Source organism: Aythya marila, assembly GCF_965140915.1.
Source record: "Aythya marila genome assembly, chromosome: 19".
NCBI lineage: Eukaryota > Metazoa > Chordata > Aves > Anseriformes > Anatidae > Aythya > Aythya marila.
Genome location: NC_139060.1, coordinates 9,484,026 through 9,506,909, shown reverse-complemented (window position 1 = coordinate 9,506,909; position 22,884 = coordinate 9,484,026). Strand labels below are relative to the sequence as shown.

The 22,884-nt window shown below is 41.3% G+C and overlaps 1 protein-coding gene across 2 annotated transcripts; it reads left to right on the top strand.

Annotated features, from left to right (window-relative positions):
- The first annotated feature begins 4,547 nt into the window (after positions 1–4,547).
- On the top strand, positions 4,548–22,586 carry TRAF1 (TNF receptor associated factor 1). 2 transcript variants are annotated; one of them, XM_082775691.1, is made up of 11 exons: positions 4,548–4,683; positions 6,383–6,604; positions 7,574–7,658; positions 11,168–11,266; positions 12,747–12,908; positions 16,037–16,108; positions 16,885–16,950; positions 17,486–17,923; positions 18,311–18,488; positions 19,084–19,232; positions 20,426–22,586. In XM_082775691.1, exons 2-11 carry the CDS (start codon positions 6,396–6,398, stop codon positions 20,642–20,644), a joined length of 1,677 nt encoding a protein of 558 aa, XP_082631817.1. In that variant the 5' UTR covers positions 4,548–4,683; positions 6,383–6,395; the 3' UTR covers positions 20,645–22,586. The 2 variants fall into 2 exon arrangements, with proteins under 2 accessions (XP_082631817.1, XP_082631816.1); XM_082775690.1 differs by having other exon boundaries at positions 4,660–4,683; positions 6,158–6,604.
- The last annotated feature ends 298 nt before the right edge of the window (positions 22,587–22,884 follow it).

Genomic DNA, 22,884 nt, shown 5'->3' with positions numbered 1-22,884 from the left:
GTCGGCTTCACACATCTATACCCGCTGTCTGTCCCGCTGCAGAAACGTAGTGACTGAGACAGGTATACCACCGTGAAGCTTCGTAATGTAAAAGAGGCCTGCATAATTAGGTTGCCTAATATCAGGCTCAGTAATCTTTTCATGATGTTTTTATGCTGAAGTAGTATTGCTTACAGGAAACTATCAAGGACACGAAGAGAAACATTTTTTTTCTATCCTTTTCTGTTCAATGGGATTCCTTGGCTTGTATAATGCCCAATTTTATGGGTGGTTCTTTTTTTTTTTTTTTTTTTTTTTTTTTTTTTTTTTTTTTTCTGACAAATGTTGAAGAGTTATTCCAGAACATCTATTGTTTGGAGAGAGGAAAAAAAAAAGTACTAGAACTACTAGGAAGCCGATGATAATACTATGCTATAAAGAATATGATCTGGAAAATTTTTGAGGCAGAGTGGGGATAAAGGAAAAAAAAAAAAAAAAAGATTCCCAATGTCTCTTTGAGGATTACAGTCCAGCTTTTATGGAATTTAATGGGAAACTTTCCATCCATGTAATATGAGTTGGACTAGGTCCTCAGGATATCACCATAATGAAGCAGAGCTTAAACTGGTAGTGGGCTCAGGCAGATACAAGAAAAACATTTAAAATCTTTTATTGTAGACAAGACTGAATTGTGGCAAAGCTGTCAAGTTTGCTGAGAATAACAATAAATCAAATTTCACGATTCTTCATGTTTTTTTTTGAAAGTCTTGAAGATAAATTGATGAAATTTTACAACTTTGTTGTACTCCTACTGCATGGGTTGCTAAAGTCTGGAAAGAATTAATAGCATAGAAGATAAAGAACAAACTAGTATCAGTGTTATGGACAGCCAGGGATCTTGACTTGGAGCACTCAGCTCCAGTTCCTGGAAGTACTGCATCTCACAGGGGCTGGATCTTTTTTATTAACAAGTTTTCACTCCCGTGCTTTACCAGTTTTTCAGGGTTCCTAGAATACATACACATTTCCAGATCATTTATACTAACTGAAAATTGTGTTTTCACCGAGTGAGACATCCCTATCTCCAGCATTTTTTTTTTTTCTGTCTGAAATGAGATTCTCAGCCCTGAAAATACTGCTTGCACTTCAACTACAGCCCTTAAAACAGATAGCATCTGAGCCTAAATTCCATTTGTAAATACACTAGTAACTGTTTAATTAAAAAGCTCAAGCTCAGGGATGCCTTCAAAAGGAAAATACTGAAATCAAATATAGTCCCTCATGATCTTTTTTTGTTTTCTGGGATGTGTAAGTGATCATTCACCTTAAATAGTAACACAGTGCTCTGCAATGCTAGCATTGGTGAAATGGCTCTACAATGAAGTTAAGCTTCAAATTTTGGTCTCTCTCTGAGCCACATCCTGTTTTTGGTTAACTGATCTCATATGGGGGAAATTTACCAGAGGAAATATCTCTAGTTTGGAAAGTACCAAAAACTTATCTTTAGTTTCTTTCTGTAATTCAGCACCTTTTAAGATAGAGGTGTAATACTTTTGAGAACTCTCAAGGCTGAAGTGAAGGAGTGAGCTAACTGCACAGAAAGGAGGCCTTGTAGGTTAGTGGCACATGGTGCCCCTTCATCCCGAAACAGAAACTGTCCCATGGGTGTAACATCAGTCTTTCTGAAATGATTAACTTGCACCTCTCTGTATTCTGAAAGCTTAAAAATGCCACATCCAGAGCTATTTTTAAAACTTCTTGAAAGATTAGCTCACATCCTGGTAGAAACTGTCTGTGCCAGATTAACTTGCCATGACTTTTAGCAGCCCTAATTATAAAGCAATGAAAGCAAATATTTCAAGCCCTACAAACTAAGCCAGATCACACTTTCCACACAGACTCGTTAGTTAATACGGGCCCTTGATGACTCTGCATTCAGAGCATCTACAAATACATTTGCAGCATAGAGAAGTAAAGAGAAGGAAGTGGAAATGAAAAGACATTACATGTGATTCTGAAAGTATTAATAGGGCAAGTCTTCCTACTCACGTAAGTGGATCTTGATATTTAAATTGGAAGTCTTAAAAATAACTTTAATAGAACTGACATCATGTTCCTCTTCCACAATCTTATTGCCAAATCTTATTAACATCCTAGCTGTTAAAGAGGTTACACGTGCAGGTACCATGGCGGATACACAAGTAATTGTACACCCACACTGCTAAACGAGCCATTTTCTTGTGCTGTGACAGCATTACTAAACTGCACGTGATGCTTTTCATCTGGTGAGATCTAAGTGGTTTACAAAAGGAAACAAATGTTGCTCCCTCTTTGCAGATTGGAAGGTGGAAGCATTCACTTGGCTAGTGGTTTATCCAACGACACTCCAGTGATGTGTGGCAATAAGCCAGAAGGATACTCTAAAACAAACTCATGGCAATTGGCTCCATCAGACCTATGTTTGCTTCTCTCTAATGACAATTTCCTTTGCATCATCATATTTAAACCATTAAAACCTTAAACAATAACAATAATTAAAAAGTCACTTTTTTGACAAAGTGAAGGATCAGATTATTTTCTTGGAAACAGTCTTGCATCCTGATTCCAGTGAGGCTACAGGGTGGAACTGAAAATAGTATTTGGCCCACAAATGATTTTTTTAAATAAAACAGGGTGAAAGAAATCGTGAACATAAACATAGGAAACTTCTTAGATAATGCTTCCAAGAATGGGACTTCTATTATTAAAAATGCTAGGCATCAGAAGATGGTCGTTCTCTGTCTCCAAGTCCCATGAATGTGCTAGCATACAGCTGTGAAAAGATTCTGCCCGTGCAGCAAATGAGCTGAAGTATGCTGTGTTACAGACAGCAGAGCCTGAAACGGTAAAGAAAACTGAGCAGCTATCTGCCCTTCATAGGGATGCCGTGTACATCTCTTGTGTTCTGAGTATATCTTTAATACTTCCTGTTATTTTCAATTAACCACAAAGATGATTGAAAATAAAATTTGCAATCTCAATCATTTTGTACTTTTTTTTTTTTTTTTCTTGGTAACAGGTTTTGTTAGCCTCTGTTCTGCAAATAGTGACAGGCTTGGTGCTTATAGTATCCTCACAGTACTGCATAGTTATAAGATTATTTTTTTCCTGTGTGCATATACATATTTGGTATATCAGCCCTATAAAAGATAAATATATATCCTATCCCTGGACCTGGCCATCTTTTTAGAGTTATTTTCTTGGACGTATATATTTTTTAAAATTAATTTGCCCTTCTGAAGTCTCAAAAAATGCTTTGTTTATTCCTCTTTTGCTTGACATTGTCCTTTTGAGACAAAAATGTAGAAGTTTAATGGAATTCTTTGCTGGGAAATCTTCACTAAACCCAGCATGCGCGCAGTAAGGGAACACATGTAAATGAATACATGTTGCTATATCAGCCAGGCAAACAAGCTGAGTCACACACAGCTGTGTGAGCAGAGCTGATGAATATTCCTTTTTTCTTTGTGAAAACACATGAATATTGTTATGAATATGTATTCATAACAATGTGAGGAGAAAAAAAAAAAAAAAAGTTCGGGAATTAATTCCAATGTTTCTTCTAGCAGTGCAACAAAGCACTACAGCGTTCACTTACATAATGAGGGCTCTCCCTGGTTCCCAGAATATCCCCACTTTCCAAGCTATTATTTAATACAGCTCTGGTTAGTTTTGTATTTGGTAATCTGCAATTATGTGGGGGAGACAATCACCCAGGGCAGCTATTCCACATGTGGCACTAACGGAGGTATCAGAGCTCAGTTGGACACTCACTGATAAATAACCTTGCAGGCTGGCATAAGCTACCTGGATGCAAGCGCTGCTCTAAGTGCTGCAGCGCAGCAAACCAAGCGAAGCATCTAGAGCACCAGCTCCTCTTTTTGCCTTTAGTTGTCAGCTAGGAGTCCCCCCCAGTGGTATTTCCCAAATTTCTTTCACAGGGAAGAACTAAGAGATTTGCATCTGAAAGTCTCTTCTGACTGAATCATAGTCCATGCGGTTGCAACATGTGATTTCGGTGTAAACTTGCCTTATCCTGATAGTGAAACTTCCTTTTGTAGAAATCTTCCCTGCGCTATGAGCATCTGAGAAGGATTTGCATACCTTGGTTAACTGGCTTTGTGTTAGCTTGTTACGAATATCAACTGCATTTGAGAATAGCTGGAGGGCAGAGGCACGGGGAGGATCCCCAGGAGGAAATTCAGGCACCCAGCTTTACTCTGAGCACTCGCATTTCCCCCAAGCAGAGCAGACGGAGGTGCTCGGGGTGCAGCTTTCACTCCAGCCCTGCACTGTGAGCTACGGGGCCAGGTCGCGGTGTCACCCAGCCACAACGGCACCGCTTTCAGGACCCACCACCACCACCACACCTAACGCACTCCATCTTTTAGCTGTCCTGAGGGGACTTTGATCCCTTGGGGCCTTTCCACGCTCACTCCCTCAGCTCCTCGCTGGGGACAGGCCCGGAGCTGCCCCCCACACACCCCGGGGCTCCCCGGGCCGCCTCCACGCCCGCTTCAGCCGCCCCCGGCGGGCAGGGCCCGGCCTCGCCACCGCCCCCACCGGGGCGGCCCGAGGCGCCTCACGCCGCTCCCCGCCCGGCCCCGCGGCTCTCCCCGCTGCGTGCCGAGGGGCCCGGCCCCGGCCCCGGCCCCGCGGGCTCAGGTAAGGGGAGCGGGAGGGAAGGAAGGAAGAAGGGAGGGCCCCGGCCCCGCCTCAGGCCGCCCCGGCCCCGCTGAGGGGACGCCCGCTGCCCCTCGGCATCCTCGGGCCTGGCGGGTGGAGTGGTGAGGAGGAGGAGGAGGAGGAAGGAGGAGGAAGGAGGAGGAGGAGGAGGCCGGCCCTGCAAAGCCTGTGGGTGGTTGGCAGCGTCCTCCTCTGTGCCTGCTGTCACCGGGTGCCCATCAGTTACGCCCGTAACAGGGCTTCATTAGCTAGCGGTGCGGTTTCTGTCACATTTAGCATTGCAGGCTTTCATTTTTTGGGTTCTTGAGAGGTTTGGCAGCGCTGCGTTTGTTGCTCGCCTCCCTTTTGAGTGCCTAGAGAGGCCAAGTGAATTGCCTGAACCAGAAAACAAAATGCTGTTCAAGGAAGTATTTAAAATCCTGGGGATGATGCCCTGTGTGCTGGGTGTCACAGTCACACCGCTGTCTCTGTGCCTTGCCTGGCCCAAAGGTCTGGCTGTTCGTCCCCACAGAGCAAACAGCTTACACGGGAGGTGTGGAAAGTGCCTGCATTGCTGCAATGGTGAAGGGAAGGTGGGAGATGTCAGTCTGAGTCCCCTCAGACAGGGGACGGAGCTGAATTTGGGTCTCCCATCGTTATGGTTTTCTCTACCAGGTGGCAGCTGCACTCGCTTCCATCCCAGCCTCTCGCTGTGTGCTGGCGCAGTGCAGGGGGCTGCAGGGTGCCCCAGAACCACAGTGTGGACATGTAGGCAAGGCAAGTCTGCTTAGGGCAACCTGGCACCCACGGAGCACAAACCTCGAGTCCAGTCAACTTAAATATTGATTCCATTGCTTTCACACTTGGTAGTGTTACTTTTAATAAAGTCAAAGTTGGTACTAAGATACTAAGATAAGTTATTTTGTGTCAGTACTGTCAAGGGAAAAAAAAAAAAAGTCTTCAATAGATTCATGTTCCAAATATGCCAGGCCCCTGGGTAAAAACCTGTCTTGAACTTTCCAAGCAACTGTGGAGACCACCAGAATCACTTCTGGTTGCATATCCAAAAGTATTCAACTGCACCCCTCTTGTTAACCAAAACCTGTGCTGAACATGCTTTATACCTTTTCACGTGTGGCTTTAGGTGTTTCTGGTTAGAGCACAGGTGTTAAACTTTTTGTGGACTTGAGATTTCCTTGTTTATTTTGCCACTAGTGTTAAGACTTAAGGAAAGTCATTAAAGACATATCAATTGCTCAATTTCTGCATCTATAAAGTAAAATCTCAAATTTTGGCTGCTGGAAATTGAATGTTGTTGGGGATTTACTCTACAGGAAATTCTTTTGTGTGTCATGGACAGATGGGATCAAGATGATGGGACTGTTTAGTTCATCTTTCTACAAACTGAAAAACTGTGGGAAGAAAACCCTGGACTTTTGTTTAATGTATTGTCCATTTTCATATTGTGTTTCAGGGAAATTTTAAATCTGTACAGTAATTTCCTGCTGGTACCTCGTCAAACCCCGCTGTGACATTTAGTCACGCATGTCAGCTACAGAGTCAATTAAACAGATCACTAGACTACTACACAGATTTGGAGCTGCTTTGAGGACTTTGATGCCTGATGTGTTCTCTCACATCAAAGTGAGCGTGTGTCTCCTCGTTTCAGCACCTTTTATTTTTTCCTCATCTTTGACAGTAGTTTACTTCAAATGGCTGAGAAATCAAGCAGAGGCCCGCAGGATGTCCCCAGCTCTTCTCCTGATGAAAATGAATTTCCTTTTGGATATCCCACTAACATCTGTGAAGATGCACCTGATCAGAAGTACCTGTGCAGCAACTGCAATAATATTCTGAAGAAAGCCCTGCAAACGCTCTGTGGGCATAGATACTGCTCAGCCTGCCTGTCGTGGATTGTACGGTAGGTCCTTGCTACAAAGGGTCACACTGCTGTGACCCATTCTGTGGCTGCACTTACCCTGTGCAGTGCCACTGTGCTCAGTAGGTGAGAGTCTGTGGCTGCCTGGCCCACAGGTCTGAAGACACTGTACAGTCTGGAAGTACTTACCTCCAGGGAACACGGGGTGGTCTCTGCCTCCTTCCTTGTTTCCAGTGTGGATGTCTATGGGGTGGGAAAGGCTGGATTACAGTTTGAAAAGTGTCAGTTTTCCTGTGTGTAATTGCAACATAACAGTACTGGTTTAACTTTGAACAATTAGTGCAAGGCTGACTTAATACTATCATAGGAGTTTACAGTCCTTTGGTAAGTGATGGGATGGGATTTTAATAAACATTATCTTAGAGTTTGAAATGTAATAACTCAGCTAGATCACTACATATTAAGGTGCTGTTGCCATTAATGACAAACAATGACAGCCATTATCCTGAAACCAGGAGCTAGGTGGGTATTTGTTATGATTAAATACGTGCTTCTGTCCTCCCTTTTCTTTCAAGAATTACACCTTGATTCAGAGCCTTTGGAAAAGTTCCTGTCTGCCCTACAGGTGGGAGGTGAAATTGCAGTACATGTCTGTGTATATGAGCTGACTTGAGCTTTGATGTTTTGGAAAACAGAAGCAGTCAAGATATGGTGACAGGGTTGCAGTCCTGGCTAAATAGGTTCCCAGCTTTATTGTTTTTCATGATCCAAGCTGCTGCTGCTTTAGTGAAATACAGATAAAATGTACGGGCCTGGTTCTGATCTCGAGGAATGGAATAGCAGGGGTTTTGTTTGTTTGTTTACCTCAGTGTGTTTAAAAATCGGCCCTTTAATGAACAAAGGTTATGGATTCTGAGTAGAAATTACTTCCACATTTTAATTTATTTCAGTGTGTATACAAAGACATCCTAAACTACAGTTAACTAATTGATTGTTTATTCTTTTTGCCAGAAACAATAAAAATCCAATTTGCCAGAAATGTAAAGAGGAGGATCCCAGTACTTTAAGTGAAGGAAGCCTATTGGCAGAAGAAAGGGTAAGTCGTAGTTACCAGTTCATTAATTTATCATTAATCACCGCCTGTAGTCAACATTAATCACTTCCTCTGTAGTCAACATTAAAATATAATTTAGGAGAGAATGTTAACTTGTGCTTCAGTCATTTGAGTTTCCCAAAGTTTTTGTTTTTAAAAGGTGTAATGGCATCCTTAGGACTTTTCAATTCTGTTCAGTTCTGCAGTGTAAAATTCCCCACTGTTCTGTATAATTAACCTTTATTGCCTTCCGTTAACCTGTGCTTTCCTACTTGTAATAATGTCTTAGCTGTTACTTACTATCCTTAGTAAGTATCGTAGTGGCTTTCCCACTTGGGGGTGGCAAGTTTCTCTGCACCCTTCAGACATGTTACTGAACTTTCAGGTTAGAGCTGTCACTCAGAGAAGAAGCTGGAGTATAGGCTAACCAGCTGAATTGCCTGGAGAGTGCTTTGACAGCCGGGATATCTGGAGAAAAGAGTGGAAAACTTAGAGCTGAACATAATCATTGATAAAAATTATGCACTGGCTTGCATAATTTTCATCTGTAATGTAATGCTGCAGATCTCTTCTGCTGTTATGTGATTTTCCAGGCATGTCACTGCGCTATCCTTTATCCTGAATACAAACACAGGGCTCAGTACCAGCTCATCTTCTTCCTTCCTTTCCAATTCCGGGCAGGAATACCAAGAGATACACATTCTGTCTGAATTTGTTAGGAAAGAATGAAACCCAAGAGTCAGCTGGCAGTGAAGTAAAAGGCAAAATATAGTAACTGACTGCAGCAAAATAATGAATCTGCAGTTAACACTGAAGTCAGTAAAATCTCAGAAAAAATCTTCAATTCTGCAGTAAATTTCCTGGTAACAGAATTTCATGCACCATAGAACCACAGATAGATAGAGCTAAACCCTTATGAAATTCTTCTTCTATGTTGACTGTTAATTTTTTATAACTTTCAGATTTCTCTGGTACAGGATTCTCCCTAAGTCTTTCGGGACTTTTTGCAAGATCTGTGGGTGGGTTACAGTAAACAGGGCCCCACTCTTGCAAACTGATCTGTCTGGGCAGATTCTTATGCCTGTTGAGAGTCCACATGAAGTCAGTCACCACAAAAGCACGAGGATCTGCCTGTGCAGATCAATTTACAACAAATGATCCACGGTTTGTGAACAACATGAGTAATAAAGACTGTATAGCAGGTTTGTTCTTTGCTCCATATCTTATCCTGGTTAATCTCTGCTTTACCTTTACTGTGGTTTTGCTTAATGTTTATTCCCTATGCTATCTGTTTATATGTTTATATTTTAAATAAGATACTTACACAAGAGGAAATAAAAGGGCCTATCAAGAGGTGTATCTGCTTTATCTTATCCCATGATCTTCCATACCTTCCCTATCATATTCTTAATTTATGAACTGTTGGCATACTACATGTACTTCAAGCCTTGCCCTGGTGCTCTTCAGGATCAGTTGGTGTGCATCTGCCACTGAAGTCAGTCAGAGGAGTGGGGGGCATCCGCCTACAACTCTGCTCACACCCTATCTGCTGTCATTCATGAAGCTTGCTTAGGGGGCAATTCTCTACTCTGCACTGAGCTCAAACCCCTTTGTGGCTCTCCCTTCCTCGCTGTGTTAGAGCAGTGGAAGATCCTGGTTCAGCTGCAGTGAGCTCTGGGACAGACAGAACCAGGCGTCTGTGGTGTCCCACAACAGCCACTGGCAGCACCTGCACCAACATCTTCCTTTGAAATGGCTAAAACGAGAGGGAGACGTCCAACTGCAATATAGCAAATCAGAGAGAAATAGTTTCTGTTTCCTTTTGTTTGACCCAGAACACTTTACTGTCAGTGAGAGTCATCTCATTTACAGTACGAGGGTCTGACTCAGGCCCCTAACAAAGTTCCGTGCAAGCTTATGTTCCCAGATAGGAGGGCAAGAAGTTCTGCGGGTATTTCAAAGCAGTGACCTGTGCGGATAAAAGAAGAGAGGAGGATTTTCTGCCTTGTTTTTTAACAGAGCTGTGTCCAGAGTGATTTACCAACTCCAAGTGTGAAACAAAAAGCACAGGGAATGCACACAGCAGTAAGAAACCCTGGCACTGCTGGGACTGTCCCTGTAGTTAAATATATTTTAAAAGATCTATTTAGTAATGTCAGGAAATTCCTTGAGTTTTTTTCTTATGACATGGGGAAAAAAGCCACCATGTGCTTGATAACTTGAATTTCATTGATTTGATCATGAATTAGACTAGAATATTTTAGAGGCTGGGGCTGGTATGCTTTCACTAATTGCTGGCTTACTACATAATATCTTCCATACATGCAGATGGAGCCACACGTGTTTGTACAGCCTATTAGTTTTTTTTTTGTGTGTGTGTGTGGGGGGGGGGTTGTGTTTTTTTTTTTTAATTTCTTATTTGTGGAGTTGTTTGTGATCTGTGTGCAGAAATTCTTCAGAGGTAGACTTTGTTTACAGGTTGAGAAGAGGAAAGGAGTTTCTATTAGACTCTGCATATATAAATTTATTTCCTTGTTACCATTCATAGAGCTGGTTGTGCTTCTTTTACATGATTTAATATGACGAATGTAGATGACTACAAACATTTGTGTCTAGATTAAAAGACAAACAGCAATGTTGATTCTGATAATTTTATTTGCTAACTTTTCTAACTCATTGTGTAGAATTTCAGTAACCTCACTGAAGTGTAGACATCATTTATAAATGTTTTTTCCCCCTTTATATGTAGAGACCCCCTCCCCGGCCTCCAATTCCTGACTTGCTCTTCGTTAGGTTACATAGGAAATCTGTTGTCCTCTTACTGTGCACTTACCACTGTCTTGTTCTTGTGTCACTGTACCTATTTTGATTGTGCAAGAGGTAATATTAAAAATGTGAAGTATTTTATCATTTGCTGAATAATTTCACAATTCTTCACAGCGTAAGAAAAAAAAAAAACAGCTAAGTAGTAAAAAAAAAAATAAATAATAAAAAATCTCACATGTGGTTTACATTTCTTTAGTACACAGTGCCATACTAAATGGAAACAGCCTGGTCTGAGAAATGTAGTCTCACTGCAGAACAGACTCAAGTCCTCTCTACAGCACTTTAGGAGGTGTTAATGACCCCAATAATGAAATGCATTCATTAGAGTCGCACATGGCAGCACCCTATAGTTAGGATCACATCAGCACATTCATTGCACGTGATGTATTTCAGGCTTCTGTGAAAAGGAACTTGAAATAAAAGCTATAGTTGGCCATGCATTTTTCAATAAATTTATAATGCATCAAATAATTTATTTTAGAATCATAACAAAGAAATTATAATTATTTGCCTCTACTAACATCAGAATACTTGCTAAATAGGAAAGTGTTATGGTAGTAGAGTAAATAAAACAAAAAAAAAGAAGGGATTTATCAAGATCTGAAGTCTCGATAATTCCTACCACAAAAATGCATGCTGGAGTACTTTCTGCCCAGTGATTTTTCCTTACTGTGTTTGCTTTCCAGGCTTTTGGTGATGCTGCCATTAATAAAGAGATTTCTGAACTCAAAGTACACTGTGTGACCCCTGGATGCAGTTGGTCTGGTATTATGAAAAATTTTGAAGTACGTTTAAAGGCAATTTCTTTAAATTAAAATGTGTTTTTACTTGAATGTGGACAGAAGAAGAATAAAACTAGTTTCTCAGCAAACACGGATTAGTGCAAATTCACAAGAATCAACAAAGATATCATGATTCATACCAACAGAGTATCTCAAAACATCTCATTACTTTAACAGAGCTTTGATCAAATCCAGAACATCCTGAATGATTGTGAAATTAACGTTGCTCAAATGTGTCAGCTATGGTTTTTTATTATATTTATTTTCTGTAGAGTTTACTTATTATTTAAATTCAAAGATGCTACAAGCAGTAGCATGAAAATACTTCAATTTCCAGGACATTGTTATGAGCAATATCTTCAGTATTTTTTTAAATAGAAATAATTTCATCCTGTGCATATGATTCCAATTGATTGAATGCATTCATCATTCTTTTCAGGCAGATGTGAAATGCCCCAGATAAAAAATTTAGATGGACAGGGTTTGTGAATCCGACATGCAAAACAGAATCATGAAAAAATGAAGATAAATCTCATGATGCTAAAGCAGCTTTATTTTGGACCACTGCTGTAGGAACAGGGTGCCTTTCTGTATTTATAACAGGGAGTCTGCCATGTACCATGGATGCCTGTGAATGCAATAAGCATCTGAGGTGCTGCTGCCTTTTCTTGTCTTCACTAATTTTGCACGAGTTTTCTATTTGAGTGCATTCCTCTTTAAGGAAAAAAAGTCTGCCCAGTTTTCTCAGCTTCATAGTTTTGAAAACTGGAGCCCCTCTCAGCACGAATACATGGCAAAATGAATTTGAAAGTTGAGCGTGTGATTGAAATTGGCATGTCTGAGCCAGTTCTGTAGGGGACAGCCATCTCCCTCTAAAGACAAAATCAGTTGTGACACAGTGCCAAATATTCAGTAGAAGAGGCCAGAATAAATATTTTATGTTGGAATACTGTGTTTTTAAGAATGAAAGTGAACCTGTTGGATGTAGTCATGAAAGAAGATGCTGACAGTTTTCTTGTTGAGATGAGAAGATGCAAATAATGAAAAGTTTTAGAAGTTATTTAAAATATAGATGAGAGTTGTATCCTAACTGTTGCATAGGTGTCAGATGACCATTCTTTTATGCTACATAGAAATGTCAGCAGGCTAACCACATTCATCCTGTCAGTCAGAGCAGTTCCAGAGAGAGCTCATGTTTGAATCTATCAAAAGTTTTTTTAAAATATATTATTATTATTATTATTATTATTATTATTATTATTATTATTATTATTATTATTATTATTATTATTATATTTTTTTAAGTTACAAATTATCAAAAAAGCCCCGGTAAAGATGGTGGATTTTTCAACACTAATCTTGGTAATGATATAGAGTGGGACTTTACCCGAGCTTAGAAAAAATGTAAAGCAAAGCTGGCAGAATGCAAGCTATTTATGTTTCTCCACAGTTAACATTTTGGTTTGCAACTTTTAACTTCCAGGAGCATCAGAGTTTATGTGAATATGCTTTAATCCCTTGTCACACTGGCTGTGGACACATGGTAATGAGAAAGAATCTTGCAGATCATTTGGAAGACGGATGTGTCAATAATGTGACAGTGTGTCAGAAGTGCAAGCGGAGCCTATCCAGTAGTGAATACCAAGTGAGAACATTTATTTGTTTCAAATAATGGTTTTATATTAATGGCTTAAATAATCTATCATGATATTTTTCATCCTGATTTCATGAATGCTGCTGCATGTAGAGAAAATTTAATTCTTCTGAGTTTGCTATTTTTTCCATGTATGTATTCAAGCGAAAAATGATGTGTATTTGATAGTCTGCTTGTGATGTTACAGCAGGGAGGGGGAAATACCTGTGTGCTCAGCCAGGGCTCGGGTAGTCCCCATTTTAGCTCCAGTGTCAAAGTGTGTCTCCCAGTATGAGGTAGATATGATAAAGAACCACAGACAGTTACAGGGAAGAGATCTTGAAAAGAGTCTTGTTTTTTTATTCAAATTAAAATTGCCTTTTTCTTTTTTTTCCTTTCATCAGATAGTATTTCTATTAGGTATTATGAAAGCAGGGCAACAACCTGCATTGGTACTTGCAGATTTTAAGTGACTTCGTGTGCTCATTTTAACATTTTTAAAGATGCTCTTCATTTTTCCCCAGTTTTTGAAGGTGCAAAGCGGTACAAGTTCTGGGGGTGGTCTGAGGGCATCAAAGGAGCTAACAGAAACTGCTCTGTGTTGCCGAAGGAGGAAATGGTATGGTGGGGCAGGTGAAAGGTGTTAGAAAATTAGCTGCTATACAAAGAGATTGCCAAAGATACAGCATCAGTGGCACGTTTCTCAGCCTCATGGTGGAAGTGCATCACCTTCTGTTTAGGGCATTTTGTGCTTTAAAAACTCCTGGGACAAAGCAATAGCAGCTTGAATAAGAGAGACCCACCCTTGCTAACACCACTACATGCGTTTCAGTTTGAAACCTCTGAAAGCTTTCTCATCCCAGCCCCACCTAGCTCGTGACCCCGTGGGCTCTCGTCTGGGAAGGTGTTGCTGGGACAGCACTCTTCTGGGGTAGAGCAGGATGAATGCTGAGCCCTCCAGATAATGCAGAGAGAATAGTTGCCAGTCCTGGAGTTTTGCCCTGGAGTGGGGGCATAGTGATGTTAAGACCTACATAGCAGGAGCGTTGTGAGTATCTCAGAAGTGTAGCCTGATGTGAATAGCAGTGGCTGGCTTTATATGCCATAATTGTCACAGATGTAAGCCTTTCCAAATACTGGGCCATGAGATACACCCAACATATGGGGGTAGCAGTCCTTCATGGAGTACGAAGAAGGCACTCGTTCTAAAACAAGCTTAAGAAGCTTTTGCATGCGCTCTTCATATCTCAGCAACTCTTGTGGAGAGAGAAGAGTATCTGGACCCAGGCACATTTTACCAGTGGTAAATCCAGTGTCTGTTTCAGAGAGACTGCAGATACCAGGAGGTGGCAACACTTAATCCCTTGCAACCTTCTGAAAGTGCAACCTTCTGAAACTTGAGCTGTGAGTCTGTTCCTTGAGCACCTTTCTTTTTCTTGAGCTCTGTGGCGCTGCAGATCTACCTCAGCAAGCTTCATTTTCCTGAAGTGACAAACTGTTTTCCTCCTCCTCATTCTGGTTAGCTATCTTACTAATTTTTAGTTAAGAAGCTTGGCAGGGGATTTGCCTTGAAATGTTGATCTTCCACTGCCTGCCCTAGCTAACATTCATAAAACTGGAATTCCACTGGTTATGTGATCTGCCTTATTAAATTTATAGTTATGTGGCATATGAATTTTGCTTGTTTGTGTGTATATCCCCAGTCCTCCGGGAAGTTTGGGGCACTGCTCTCACTCTCTCCACCTTAGCTAATCAGTTGTTGGTCTCATGGCTTTTGCAGTCCCATATTTTAAACAAACTTCCCGCCAGCCTCTCTTCCCTTCAGGAAGTCGGGGATCTGAAGGAGTGAAAGAGCAGCAAGTAAGGAGTAAAGACACACGCTGTGCAATACCTAAGATACAGAGTATGCAAAAATAAATTAAAGAGTGGAAAAAAGACCTGTCTATTTCTGGGGATCAAAAGAGAAACCTCCGGACTCTTTTCAGAGGAAGGACTTGAGGGCTGCCGAAATGGCTTTATCAACAAAAAATTCCAGACTATAGGAAATGTACTGGCATGCAAAGGCATTTATAAAGATTAAAGGTAACCCCCTTGTGTAGTTTGGGTTGAAAGCTGACAGTTGCTGTGTTAAATACACAAGTTACAGTTGTAGTTTGAACCAATGGCAGGAGGATTACTTTCCCCTCCTTGAAGCCAGGAAAGGCAGGAAGTCTCATGTTAGCACTAATGCATTTTGCATTACTACATCATGATGGAAAATTTGGATCCCTGCCTTCAAAATGTTAATAAGCAGAACCTGAGAAGGGTCTGCACACTGAGCGAACTATGTGAAGCCAATGGAAGTTGAGTTTGTGTTTGGTTTTCCCATGTATTTGCTTTCTGTTCCATAATCCACCTGCATGCCACTGGGTGTACATATGTGTGAACATACACATGCGTGTGTGATTGTACATGCTATGGTTTGAACTGGGCAAGACTTGTACGTTGCCAATCTTGTATCAGATTTCCCAGGATGACCTTGGAAGGCATCTGTAAGTAATTTCCGAGAACTCAGGGCCTCATAAGTAACAGATCACACGTTGTGCTTTCATTTAATGGGTGTTGCATCTGGAGATGTGTCACTGAACATACCTGCTGAGCTGAGCTGCCTGATCAGATGAGAAGCTGAGCTTAAGAAACCACTGAATCCGTCCCCTGTGCAACCAACTCCTTGCAGAGGGGACAACAGCACCCACTTTTAACAGATGTGCTTAAGTCCCACGTTTCTGAAGGTTATTCTGCCTGAAAAGAAGCCTGAAAACACTGCAGTCTATGGAGCAGTGAGGTCAAGAGTGGTCACTGTCTGGACAGGGGTGCAGGGTTTTGTACCATGTGTTGCAGAGCTCGTAGTGCTCCTATGGAAGTTACTCTCCTTTCTTTTTCTCTTCTTTAAATCCACACCTTCCAGGAAGGAAGCAAGAAACTTCTTGCAAACTCTTCCATAGCACAGAATTTCTTGTAGAAAAGCCCCTCTGACCTTCATTTTCTGTGAAATGGGAGTAGCATTCCCAAACAGAAGCAACGTTTCAAAGACTCCTAAGTAAAGATGCTCAGCGATTTTAATAATGTGCTCAATTCCTTTCTTCTTGTTTTAATGACAGAAACATTCCTGTGAAGGCAGTTTATGTAGGGAACAGAAACGTGTGCAAACAGAAACATCATCAAAGGAAAAGGTAGGTAAAAGATGAGTGAAAACAGTACAACTTTATTTCAATTCATGGAAGTATCACTTGTTCATGTAGATTAATTGATCATCTGAGAACATCTTCAGACATGGCAGTTATATCTGGATGCTTTTTACATCCCAGCATAGCTCTCATGTATAGCTTCTCTTTTCTGCCCCCACAGTTACCTCACTAAATTAATCTGCCAAAGCCAGGGAAGTGTTTGTTTCCTTTCAAGTATTCAGGAAGACCCATTTGACTGAAAGAAGCATATGCTGTATAACAGTGTATTTAAAGACAGGTGCTTTTGGTTGTGAAAGGAACTAAATTCTTGTGCCAGCCAGAGCTTTTGGTCCAATAGATCTGTTCATTCCCAGGGCCTGCTGCAAGATGCAGCTCTTCTGTGCTTTCTCTAAGAGCAGGAAGAGTGTTAAAGTGGCTGTGTGCACGGCTGTGGTGGGACACCTTGCTTATTGCCATATTATTTATGGGAAGTTGTTACTAGGGGATCACTGTGGCTTGCTAAACTCTGTTACATCAGTATGTTAGAAAGGCACTTAACTGCCAGATTGCCTCCAAGAAACTTCCAATCCACCGCACTCTTGGTTGATTTATCAATGAGTTTTCAGAACTGGTCAGACACTGTAAGCTGTGGCAATGCCTTGACTTGAATTAACCTGATTTATACATGTAGCTGCCGAGGATGGGGCTGAGGTGTTTGTAGGTAGATAAAAGAATTGAAATTGGTATTTGATTATTTTCTTGCCTTTTTTTTTTTTCAACAGAACCACTCTACAGTCTTGATCAACAAGGATGGATGTCGATTTTCTGAAGTTGGCTGCTCATTTAGGGTAAGTAAAACTGCTGCCTTCAGGAAGGTTTGTTCTCTGGCCTGTACACTGCACTGACTTCAGATAAAAATGGATGTTTATTACAATTCTGCTGGGTTATCAGATGTGCCGTCCCACTCTGTTTTGGATGTTAAGAGGTAACACCTCTTAAATCAGTAATAGGTCTTCTCTGAATTTTAGTTTGCAGCTGCTGCCTTGCCTGATCTTCTGTGGACGGTGTATGTATTAAATACTGGCTTATTTGAGAATCTTGCCAGTAATCTGCCTGGTATCCCATTTAATACATAAATCGTAGACAACTGTTTTCTTTTTATGTAACACAAACACACATATGAACACGTACCCTAAACTGATCATTAGGAGGCTTGTTGGTTTTCCACTCTCCATGTCTCTGAAGAGAGTCTGCTGCTCTGTAGCTGGGCCTGTATCTTGCAGTCCTCCCATCCCTGTCTCTCCCAAGAAGCTAGAGGGAACATGGCTTGATTTGGCCAGTTACAGTAGCTGTGTAGAGAGTATTAATCATGTCTTCTTACAGGGAAGCAAAGAGAAGATGAAGGAGCATGAAAAAACTGCAGTTGGGGCCCACATGCTGCTTCTGCTGCAGCACATAAAGCAACTGAAGGCAAGCTTGTGCACTGTTTCCAAAGCTGCAAATGGTTTCATCCCACCATCACAGCTGAACATGAATGTTACAGAAAAAAGCATCCCTGATCTGCAGATCCCAGGCAGTCTGGAAATCAATGGGGATCTGGAAATAGACTGTTTTCCTGGATCTTCTGTTCCTGAAGATGATTCCATTCTGCAACACCTTGTGAGGGAGAAAGTGATTTCTGAGCTAGAAAATAAGCTACATGTGTTTGAGAATATTGTGTCAGTGCTCAATAAGGAAGTGGAAACCTCTAACTTGGAAATCACAGCCTTTCGGAGACAGAGTGAACTTGATCAAAATATAATACGGGGCCTTGAACTGAAGGTAAATATTTATGATAAACATTACCTGTGTGCTTGCTGTGTAGATGACATACTTAACACATGTCAGAGAGAGATGATGTAGAGACGGGGATAGAAATGAGCACAGGAATTGAAGCTGTGAAGTGTTAAGTTCTAGACACATCTACAAGATCCTTTTCTTGTTTTGGATAAATTTTCAAATGGGGATCTCTAATATTTTTTTTATCTAAATTTGTGTTTAGGCAGTTCTTTCTCTGGCTATTCCTGAGAGTTGTGAATGTTAACAATTTGCCAAAAGAACTCAGAGGAGACCCTTCAGAAAATGAGGACATTTGCACAATTCTGCTGCTTTTACAGCACATCAGCCTGGGCAGTGGGGTTGGTTGAGAACTGTGTGTTTTTTTTCTAGATTGCAGAGTTGCACCGGTGCCTGACCCAGAAGGACGCAGGCCTCAGCAATCTTCATAAGAGTCTTCTGTTCTCTGAGCAAGCATCCTACGACGGGGTCTTTCTGTGGAAAATAACAGACGTTGGCCGGAAGTTACAGGACTCTGTGACGGGAAGAACAGTCAGTTTGTACTCACCAGGTAAAACACAACCTATACGTGTGTTAGCAAAGCTCGGTCCTGTAGAAAACCCACTGATTTCTCTAGAATGACACTCCTTTCTCCTCATGGGCAGGAAGTGCTTTAAAATAACTCCAGGGAGCTATTAAGGAGAGCTCCTAAGATGCTGTTTGTATGAAGACCTCATGCCCTCCTGCTTGGTATTCAGGGCGGCTGTGATGTACTCTGCCACAGAGTTCTGGGCTTTCATTTTGCAATTTGCCCTCCACTGCAGCTACTTGCAGTGACATCTGCTGGATCTCTGTTGTCTAATCCACAGCCTTGGTGCCTGATGGTACTGAATGGTCTTCTGCTGCAGTTACCTCCCGTGTGAGAAGTAATTTGGTTAGGTAAATTATCCTTCTGTGGCTAATACCAGAGAATTTTCACCAAGGTATGGGTCATTTAAAGGATTCCAGCCACTGGATTTTCATTGCTTATTAGCTGTACTGATTTGTATGTTTTCTTCATCTCTGTAATACCAAAACATGACACAAATCTTTTTCCATATGCTAAAACAGTCATTTTGTCTTATTTTCAGAGGAGGTTTTTACTAATGAGGAGTTCTTTTTTTCAGCTTTCTACACTGCAAAGTATGGCTACAAGGTTTGTCTGCGGATTTATCTGAATGGGGATGGGACAGGAAAAGGAACCCATGTGTCGCTGTTCTTTGTTGTTATGAAAGGAGACTATGATGCTCTGCTCCCTTGGCCTTTCAGACACAAGGTAAGAAGGGCAACTTCTTCATATCTGATCCTAGCATAAACCCACTACTTCCCCCAGTGAACTCAAGAGAACTTTCTCTCTTGACTTTAGTGGAAGTTGGAATGTTTTCCCATTTTCTTCTCTGATGGCTTATAAGCCGCACTTTAATTTTGAGTGGTAATTTGGCACTGAATGGAGCGATTTGCGCTCAAGGAAAGCTGCTCCTACTGAGATTCAATACTTGCCTTGAAGGATTTTCAAACACCAGAATACTGAAATAACTGCACTTTCAAGGCTGTTGTATCCCAACCTGTGTCCACCTGGGATAAACCAGGAGACACAATGTTTCCTGGCTCTTGCTATACATATATAATATCAATTTATAAGAAAATTGTCATTTGCTGCTGAAACACAGGTGTTACAAATGTGAGGTTAGAGTTACACTTATAAATGTGCTGTAGATGTCTTACCTTAGCCTGATCTTTTCTTTCTTTTGTTTTCTTTTTTTTTTTCCTTCTCATTTTCTCAGTGGAATCTGATAAGGGCAACAATGGTTAGAGAGACAGTGGAAATATGCACAGGGTTCTGATCTCTTCTAGCATTTGCCTTTGTATGGTAATAATTCTGGAAGCCTTTCATATAAATAGCCTTCCTACCATCTAACAGTTAAAAAAATAGAAATCAAAGTTCTCAATCCTCATTGTATTAAAAAAGTATTATATGTATTTTACATTTCCAACTAAAGAACAGTGAATTAATAAAAGTGGTAATTAAATGTTGAGAGCCTATACTAATATTTAGGTTGTCTTCTACATATTTGCATACAAACAACAGAGCTGTTTCTTTTGATTCCAAACAACAGCACCGGAATTAATGTAATGACTGGAACCAAACCTGGGGTTGTTTAAATTGTCAGGAGAGAGAGAGAAAAAAAGTATTTGCATTGTAGAATTCTCTACCAGGAAATAATTACTTACTTTATTTCATTTTATTTTATGGATGGTAAAGTTTTAAATATTTAATTTGGGAACTGTTACAATCTCCCTTGTTCCCATTAATTGGCCTTGTAGCTTGTGAAACATTCATTATAGTTTGCACTTAATTATCAATAGAACATCCAGCTGTTTTTGCAGCATGCTTGTGTGTTTGTCTCTGATATTTTCTGGTTCGTTTTTCAGTTCAATAACTCATCATTGCTGCATTCTGTTTTTCAGGTTACATTTATGCTGCTTGACCAAAATAATAGGGAACATATTATTGATGCATTTCGCCCAGACTTGACTTCTGCTTCATTTCAGAGACCAGTGAATGATATGAATGTTGCAAGTGGCTGTCCCATGTTCCTCCCTTTGACCAAATTGCAGTCACCTAAGTATGCCTATGTGAAAGAAGACACACTTTTCCTTAAATGCATTATAGAAACAAATTCCTAAATCTTGAAATATGGGTGTCAGGTAAATTGACCACTGAAATTCATTAGTTTACGAGAAAAAAAAACAAACAAACATCAGCTTGAGACATAGTGTTAGTTTTCATGTGCACTCAAAATCCAGAGTCTGAGCCTGTGCTGCATTGAGTTAATTCAGATCAACTGGATCTGCCCGCTAGCGACAGTTACTGCTGAGCATGCTGAGTGCTTTGCCCAGTGCCACATGGAGTGTGCTATTGCAAATGAGAACTGTGATCATTTCACAAAACAGCTGATACTCCTGCCTTAGATGTAGATTGCAGTCGCACCCCTGCAGATTCACATGTGGACAGAGGGGCTGCTCCTTCCCACGCCTGCCCAGGTGTGGGTGTCACTCTGGCAGAGAGCGCAGCCCAAGCTCCCATCTGGCAGCCTTGGCTTGAGAGGTTGCAGGGTTGCAAGAGATGAGGCTGAGCTTTCCACATCCTCCAGTAGCACCGAGGCATGTGGCTCCCTTTTCCAGGAGCTTCCATGCACCTCTCAGCTGCCCTGGCTGCAGCTCTGGGGTGGAATTTCGGCTGTTCCCTGCCAGGGACAAGGGCTGATTCCTTCCCCTGAGGCTCCGTATGGGTGTCTTTGTGCTTTTTGGTAACCTTGAAAGCAGTGAGTTGTGGATAGCATTTGTAGCTTGAAATCCTTCTACTGGACAATTTATTTCTTGCTATTTATTTTAGTCCTATATTTATGTGCTCTGTAAAAAAAAAAAATGCACTGTTGCATCAGCAATGTGACCAGATGACACTGTGCCTGGGGGAAATCACCTCTACTGTTTCTGAAAGGAGTAGTTTGACTTTTCACTTCAAATGTGGAGCTCTGAGGGTTAACCCCAGGGGAGTCCAGAGCTGCTGAGTCAAGCAGTGGTAAGGACCCTTCAGTAGCTTTGTTTTAAAGTGTTCAGTCCCTTCTGAAACTGCAAGGCAAGTGACTTATTAGGAAGCACTGATCTTTTTCCTGCTTATTTATTTTTCCATGTATCTACTAGAAATGTTTTTATCCTTTTTTTTTTTTTTTTTTTTTTTTTCAAATAGAGGCAAGGAACGAATAGAGACTATTTTTACAATCAAGTCAAGCTTGCAAATGTATGAAGTTCAAATGCTAAACCTTATCCTCCAAAACAGCAAGCGCCATGCTCTTTATTCCCTGCTTAACAACTGATTGGCAGGATCACTGGAGTCAGGTTTTGGTGCAGCAGTTTCTGAACTCCCAGCAGACTCATGCCAGCAGCACAGCTTGCTCGTCCAGGACTGCAAGGCTGGTGGGACTGTAGTGCACAAACCCAAGGCCTGATCTTGCAGACAGAGGCAAGTGTGTATTTATGAGTGAAGGGCTTTTATGCAACCATATTCATTTTTCCTCTGCAATATTCCCCAGGTCTCACTTGAGAACTCAAAACTGAGAGACAATATTGTGCCCACTGCATGAGAAGGGAAAGGAGAAACTGTTTGTCCACTGCTATTTTGCAAACCATGGAAACAGCAGCTGTCTGGTAGAGCTGGTGAAATGTCATGTGCTGTAACTAACCTCCAGCCTGACTGCTGACTTACCAACAGATTTTTCAATCTCTCATTTCTATCTCGGCAGCATCCTTTTAAATAATTAGTTGTGATGAAGTATCAGATTTCAGAAAACAAAAAAAAAATCATAAACAAATGTCTGTCAAAGGTTGTTTGGGAAGGAACTGGACGTTCTTTGCCCCCCCTGTAGTTTTTTTTCTCTTCCATGTTTGAAATGTTCTGTCAGGCACAGAAAGATATTTTTCCAGTTATGTGCCAGACCCTCTAACCACACTGGAGTAATATGCCTAAAAATATTACGCTTTTCATAGCTGTGCAATTTTGACAAGTGCTGTATTTATTACAATCATTCATATTTTCTTAACATTTTATTTATTTCCTAAATAAAGCTCGCTAACGTAAAAAAGGCTTGTGTATTATTTTAGCTGTGAAATTGGGAATTGGCTCCGAAAACCCGGAGGTATGATGACAGCAGCTTGCTGCAGGAACAGCTGAGCCACGCTGCAAACCTCCCTCACTCCTGCAGTAGCACCAGGCAGGTTTATTTGCACAGCACGGGGCCAGCTGTGCTGCCGCTGCCCGGTGACCCGGTGACAACCAGCCCTGCTCTGCAGACCCCAGGATGCCAACAGACAACTGAGAGGCACGGCGGTGATGTGGCTCGCCTGCAGTCCTGTAGGGAATCTGTGGA

Coding starts and splice junctions, on each gene's coding strand:
- TRAF1 (XM_082775691.1), top strand. CDS start 6,396: ATGGCTGAGAAATCAAGCAGAGGCCCGCAGGATGTCCCCAGCTCTTCT. Junction 7,659..11,167: donor GCCTATTGGCAGAAGAAAGG/GTAAGTCGTAGT, acceptor TTTGCTTTCCAG/GCTTTTGGTGATGCTGCCAT. Junction 18,489..19,083: donor AGTCAGTTTGTACTCACCAG/GTAAAACACAAC, acceptor TCTTTTTTTCAG/CTTTCTACACTGCAAAGTAT.